We start from the raw sequence: 7,156 nt of genomic DNA, 5'->3' as shown, positions 1-7,156 counted from the left end.
TTAGCCAGGATGGTCTCGATCTCCTGACCTCGTAATCCGCCCGTCTCGGCCTCCCAAAGTGCTGGGATTACAGGCTTAAGCCACCCTTGCCTACTTTTAAACAGTCTTCCTCCTGCAGCTTATTTCGCTGGGGCAGAGGCATAAACTCCGCCTCTGACAGCCCCTGAGGGCCCCGCCCCTACGCGCACCTCGCCTTCATTTTGTTCACGCTATCTCCACGGCGGGCGCCAGATGCCGACCCAAGCGGAAGTGACGTTAGGCGTCCGCCGGAGGTGGTGGTGGTGTGTTACGCTACCGGCCTTGAAGAAGAACTGGGGCCTGCTCCCGGAGAAATACAGCTATGTCGATCGAAATCGAATCTTCGGAGTGAGTCCTGCGGTGGGGATGTTCCCGCCGTGCCGGGGGCCCAGAGGTTAAGGGTGTGGGGCGGAAGATACTCGGGAGAAGGCATCCGAGAGGCTAGGGAATGGAGGGCCATTTCCTTGCCCCCAAAGAGGCATCTTGGATCTGGCTATCTCGGAGGTGCGCCCACAGGAAAGTAGCAGCTCTCAGACGAGAAGCCCAAAGCCTCAAGGGAGGTGGCAAGGGGTGGGGAAAACACACCTTGCAGACCTGAGTTCTGTCCTTGGCCAACTGCTGGCGCGCTGTGATTGACCAAATTAAGGATCCACTCTGGACTCCAGTCTAATTGAATCTGCACAAGGGGATAGGCCTCTTTTAAGCCTTGCTTCTCTCCCTGTCCAGCTTATGCAATGTGATTTGTTGTCTCTGTGCTCATACGACCCCTTTGCTTTCCTCTGCCTAGCATTTATCACTCATTGTCACTGTTTGATAACCTCACCCCAAACTAGCTTTGTCGGTGCCTAGGAGCTCGTTTTCCTTGTGGTCTCAGTGTCTGGCGTACCTTAGAGGAAGAGTTAATTGCTTTTGGAATGGATGAACAACTAGCTTTTGGAATGAATGAACAACTCTCAGGCCCGATCTGGCACTGAATTTTGGTTTTTCTGTGAGCTCTCTGTAACCGCAAAGGAGAGACAGACTCTGGAGACTGGGCTAGAAAGAAAAATTTTCAAGGAATAGGGAATGAGAAGTAGTGACTAAAGAAAACCTTAGTGTGCTTTTCCAGAACTCCATCCTCCACCTGTCCTTGCCAATACTTAATAATAATTAAAGTAACAGACATAACAATTGTGTTCTGAGTGTAAGGGAGGGAGAGGACCTTTTTTGGAGACTTGACTTTTTTTATTTTGAGATGGAGTTTCGCTCTTGTTTCCCAGGCTGGAGTGCAATGGCGCGATCTCGGCTCACTGCAATCTCTGCCTCCCGGGTTCAAGCGATTCTCCTGCCTCAGCCTCCCTAGTAGCTGGGATTACAGGCATGTGCCACCACGCCTGGCTAATTTTGTATTTTTAGTAGAGACAGAGTTTCTCTGTGTTGGTCAGACTGGTCTGGAACTCCCGACCCCAGGTGATCCGCCCGCCTCGGCCTCCCAAAGTGCTGGGATTACAGGCATGAGCCACCGCGCCCGGCTTTTGGAGACTTTTCATAGGAGGAAGGGAGGTTTATACATTCAGCAAATACTGAAATGATGTTAACCAACTTGTCCAAGGTCACATAACTTTGATTCAAATCCCAGACTGTCTTCAAAGCTTTTAACTCATTATGCATTCATTCGTGTTTGAAGGTAGGGAATTTGATTTTGGCTATGTCAAATGTGAGGTGTTTGAGGAGAGAGATGACTTATTTTGGGAGTGTAAAATGGAAATCAATGGAAATGTGCTAAGGAAGATAGTCTCATACCAGAATAACGGGGGTCTAAGTCTGGATACCTGCATACCTCATAAAGGGGCCATGAGAGAAAAAGACTACTTACAGTAGCAGCAATCAGTTCTCTTTTATAGTTGTTTTTAAGAAGAGGGGCCAGGTGCGGTGGCTCACACCTGTAATCCCAACACTTCGAGAAGCTGAGGCGGGTGGATCACTTGAGCCCAGGAGTTTGAGACCAGCATGGTCAACATAGCAAAACCGCATCTCTACAAATACAAGTTAGCCAGTGTGGTGTTGCGTGCCTGTGGTCTCAGCTACTCGGGAGGCTGAGGTGAGAGGATCACTTGATCCCAGGAAGTCGAGGCTGCAGTGAGCCACGATCCCACCACCATTCTCTCCAGTCTGAGTGAATGGAAGTGAGACCCTTTCTCAAAAAAAAAAAAAAAAAAAAGAAGAAGGTGTTTGCTTTCTTCTCAGGAATATATGCTCAAGAGCCACACTGCCAGTTTGAGTCCTGATTTTTCCACTTATTATCTCTATTATCTGATGAAATTCTCATCTGTAAATTGGGGATAACAGTAAACTTACCTCATTGGCTTTATTTTATTTATTTTTTGAGGCAGGATCTTGCTCTCTTTCCCAGGCTAGAGTGCAGTGGCATGATCATGGCTCACTGCAGCCTCAACCTTACGGATACAAGCGATCCTCCCACCCCAGCTTCCCAAATAGCTGGGACCACAAGCACACACTATCATGCCTAGCTAATTTTTTTTTTTTTTTTTTTTTGTAGAGAAGGGGTCTCCTTATGTTGCCCATGCTGGTCTTGAACTCCTGGGCTCAAGGGATCCTCCCACATCAACATCCCAAGTAGCTGGGACTACAGGCATGTGCTACCATGTTTGGCTAATTAAAAAAAAGAAATTTGTAGAGATGGAGTCTCACAGCTGCCTGATCTGGTCTCATACTCCTGGTTTCCAGCAATCTTTCTGCCTCAGCCTCCCAAAGTACTGAGATTACAGTCATGAACCAGCATGCCTAGCCTCATTTAGATTATTTTGTATCAATGACTAGTGTAGTCATTTAAAGTAATTCAGTGAAGTGTGCTACAATATAATTATAGGAATGAATAGGAAACTAGGCTCTGAATTAGGAAATAAGATAGTCACCTTGATACCAACTCCCTTTCTAGCTGACTGAGACATTAGGCAAATGATTTCCCTTCTTTGAACCCCAGTGTCTCTATGGTTGGGGGGGTCCCTTTGTAATTTAGATTGTGTGATTTTGGAAAATTTTACTCACATGATAAAGAAATGATAAAGGAAAATGATTGAGTAGGAGCTTGGTAGGCTTTGTTTTTGACCTCGGGTGAGTGAGAATCCCTGAGCTGAATGATTTGTTTTCTTTCAGTGTGATCCGCCTTATCATGCAGTACTTAAAGGAGAACAGTTTACATCGGGCGTTAGCCACCTTGCAGGAGGAGACTACTGTATCTCTGAATACTGTGGACAGCATTGAGAGTTTTGTGGCTGACATTAACAGTGGCCATTGGGATACTGTGTTGCAGGCTATCCAGTCTCTGAAATTGCCAGACAAAACCCTCATTGACCTCTACGAACAGGTGAGAGTGGTGGAGATGCTGATCTCCGTGGGTTGATTTGCTGTGGGCTAGCTCTCTGACGAAAAAGCATCAGCGAGCGTTCCTTCAAGCACAGTAGGGCTGCATCAGCCCGTAAAACTTAAAATGGCAAGGCTTGACATGGTATTTTTTCTCCCTTCTCGGAAAATCCAAGATTTCCCAAATTAAAATTCTTTCCTCTTTTTGAGACTGGGTCTTGTTCTGTTACCCACTCTGGAGTGCTGTGGCAAGATCACAGCTTGCTGTATCCTCCATTTCCAGGATCAATCCTTCCTCCTGCCTCAGCCTCCTGAGTAGCTAGGAACACAGGCACGCACCACCACGCCTGCCTAATTTTTGCATTTTTTTGTAGACACAGGGTCTCACAATAATCTACAGGATCTACAATAATCACAGGATTATTGTAGACCATAATACCCAGGGTGGTCTCAAACTCCTGGGCTCAAGCAGTTCGCCAGCCTTGACCTTCCAAAGAGCTGGGATTACAGGCGTAAGAGAACCTCAACTTTCTAATCACATAGTTAGTCTTTCTGTAACTAGCTCCTACCTATCCTGAGCCATTTCCTTTGCACAAACCCAGGTGTGATTCAAGGGGCCCAGGAGTAAGAAAGATACCCCTATCACTGGTTAAATTCCAAGAAGCTCCAAGTCAAGAACCTAGGACAAAGCTCAGACAAATTTGTGATTATAAAACAGAGAGTAGACTTTTTGGAAATAAGATTGTAATTTTAAGTAAAAGTAGGGAAATTGGTTTTTTGTTTTTGTTTTCGGGGTTTTTTTTATTTTTATTTTTGAGATGGAGTCTCACTCTGTTGCCCAGGCTGGAGTGCAGTGGTGCGACCTCTGCTCACTGCAGCCTCCATCTCCTGGGTTCAAGTGATTCTTCTGCCTCAGCCTCCTGAGTAGCTGGGATTACAGGCGTGCACCACCACACCCGGCTAATTTTTGTATTTAGTAGAGACGGGGTTTCACCACATTGGCCAGGCTGGTCTCCAACTCCTGACCTCAGTGATCTACCTGCCTTGGTCTCCCAAATGCTGGGATTACAGGTGTGAACTGCCATGTCTGGGCAGTTTGTTTCTTTATAATCCATATGAGTTCAATAATTCCCATAGAAAATTTTGGTAACTGGAGAAAGGTTTCTCTGGAGCCCATGGGGATATTCCCATTTTTAGCTTTCTTTGGCATCTACATTCTGAGCAAGAAGCTTGAGAGGAGGGGAGATTGGTAGATCAAAATGAATAGAGTTTGAAGGATTGAAATTATTAATTTTTTGAGACAGAGTGCAGTAGCGTGAGCTTGGCTCACTGCAACCTCTGCCTCTTGGGTTCAAGCAATTCTCCTGCCTCAGCCTCCAAAGTAGCTGGGATTAGAGGCACATACCACCACACCCAGCTCATTTTTTTGTATTTTTAGTAGAGAGTGGGTTTCACCACGTTGGCCAGACTGATTTCGAACTCCTGACCTCAAGTGATCCACCCATCTTGGCCTCCCAAAGTGCTAAGATTACAGGCATGAGCCACCAAGCCCGGCCGAAGTTACTATTTATAATTACTTCAGTTGTCCACCTGAAATTGCTAGTGAAAAGGGAAAGGGGCACTTCCTGGTATTGGAAATCACTTTGACAGGCCATATCTGTGTTAGATATTTTACTGAAAAATACTAATAAGAGAATGTGTTGAAACATCTGTTTTTTTTTTTTTTAAATTGTTCAGGTTGTTCTGGAATTGATAGAGCTCCGTGAATTGGGTGCTGCCAGGTCACTTTTGAGACAGACTGATCCCATGATCATGTTAAAACAAACACAGCCAGAGCGATATATTCATCTGGAGAACCTTTTGGCTAGGTCTTACTTTGATCCTCGTGAGGTATGACTGTGGTAATGTAAAGGAACTTTTTGTCAACTTTGGAAATATAATAACATCTGTTTTTTAAATTATTTTATTGGATACTTTTTGTGATTTTGATTTAATTTTTGAGAATGATGCTTCTCTGTTTATATATGTTGGTTGAAATTTGCGTATGTTAAAAAAAGAATAATATTGTTCAGTTTTCTGATTATTTGAGAGTCTTCTACACACCTCATTTTAGAGGATTGTGTGTTGGTTACTACAGAAAATTTTATTCTGATGTCATTTCCACATTAGCCCTCCCTGAAGTGCTGCCTGATTGCTGGTATGTTCACTGATCATTTGTGTGTCTTGCCCCTAACAAATGCAGTTTCATTCTAGCCTTTTTAGTCCCTAGAAGCTTGTGCTTTTGCTTCTTAGCTGATTATGCTTACTGGTAGAGCATGATGATAGATAGTCTTTTATTCTTCCAAAACCATATTGTCTGTATAGTTTCATTCTTCCTGCCTACCCCCCCAGCCTTTCACTAGAGGTTTGTCAAAATAGGAGGAAAAAGGATTAAAAAATTTTTTGGGGGGGTACATAGTAGGTATATATATTTATGGGGTACATAAGATATTTTGATATAGGCATGCAGTGCATAATGAGGGTAAATGGAGTATCCGTCACCTCAAGCATTTATCCCTTGTCTTACAAACAATTCAATTCTTTCAGTTATTTTAAAATATATAATTATTATTGACTATAGTCACCCTGTTGTGCTATCAAATGCTGTTTCTTATTTATTCTTTATATTTTTTGTATCTATTAACCATCCCCACTTTCCTTCTTACCCCGCCACCTCCACCCTTCCCAGCCTCTGATAACCATATATCTCTATCTCCATGTTTTAATTTTTAGTTCCTGCAAATAAATGAGAACATGCAAAGTTTGTCTTTCTGTGCCTGGCTTATTTCACTTACCATAATGAGCTCTGGTTATATCCATGTTGTTGCAGATGACAGGATCTCATTCTTTTATATGGCTAGTGGTACTCCATTGTGTACATCTACCACATTTTATTTATCTATTAATGGTTGCTTCCAAATCTTGGCTATTGTGAACATTGATGTAATAAACATGGGAGTGCAGATATCTCTTTGATATACTGATTTCCTTTTGGGTGTGTACCTAGCAGTGGGATTGCTGGATCATATGGTACCTCCATGTTTAGTTTTTTGAGGAATCTCCAAACTATTCTCCATAGTAGTTGTACTAATTTACTTTCCCACTAATAGTGTATGAGGGTTCCTTTCTCTCCACTTACTCACCAGCATTTGTTCTTTCCTGCCTTTTTGTATAAAAGCCATTTTAACTGGAGTGAGATGGTATCTCATTATAGTTTGATTTGCATTTCTCTAATGATCAGTTGTGTTGAGCACCTTTAAATAAACCTGTTTGCCTTGTGTATGTCTTTTTTTTTTTGAGAAACGTCTTTTCAGGTCTTTCACCCATTTTTAACATTGGATTATCACATTTTTTTCCTATAGAGTTGTTTGAGCTCCTTATATATTCTGGGTTTTTTTTTTTTTTTTTTTTGACAGAGCTCTGTTACCCAGGCTGGAATCCAGTGGCATGATCTCGGCTCACTGTAGCCTCTGCTTTCTGGGTTCAAGTAATTCTCGTGCCTCCGCCACCAAGTAGCTGGGATTACTGATGTGTGCCCCCACACTCAGCTAATTTTTGAATTTTCAGTAGAGATGCGGTTTCGCCATGTTGGCCAGGTTGATCTTGAACTCTTGGCCTCAAGCGATCCACCTGCCTCGGCCTCCCAAAGTGCTGGGATGATAGTCATGAGCCACCACACTTGGCCCTGTGTTCTGGTTGGTTATTTATTTATTTATTTATTTATTTATTTATTTAT

The 7,156-nt window shown here is 43.4% G+C and overlaps 1 protein-coding gene across 2 annotated transcripts in view; it reads left to right on the top strand.

Annotated features, from left to right (window-relative positions):
* Positions 1-235: 235 nt before the first annotated feature.
* Positions 236-7,156, top strand: part of SMU1 (SMU1 DNA replication regulator and spliceosomal factor) — a 35,922-nt gene continuing 29,001 nt past the window's right edge. For both annotated transcript variants that reach the window (XR_002727347.2, XM_023196098.1), the window contains exons 1-3: positions 236-366; positions 3,175-3,385; positions 5,119-5,271. Coding sequence is in view for 1 of the 2 variants with exons in the window: in XM_023196098.1 (XP_023051866.1) it covers positions 341-366; positions 3,175-3,385; positions 5,119-5,271 (390 nt within the window). In the remaining variant the exon portion in view is untranslated. The remainder of the gene's footprint in view (positions 367-3,174; positions 3,386-5,118; positions 5,272-7,156) is intronic.

Source organism: Piliocolobus tephrosceles, chromosome 14, assembly GCF_002776525.5.
Source record: "Piliocolobus tephrosceles isolate RC106 chromosome 14, ASM277652v3, whole genome shotgun sequence".
In the NCBI taxonomy this organism is placed as follows: domain Eukaryota; kingdom Metazoa; phylum Chordata; class Mammalia; order Primates; family Cercopithecidae; genus Piliocolobus; species Piliocolobus tephrosceles.
Note: the sequence above shows the minus strand (reverse complement) of the source record. Positions and strands in the feature narration are given on the sequence as shown.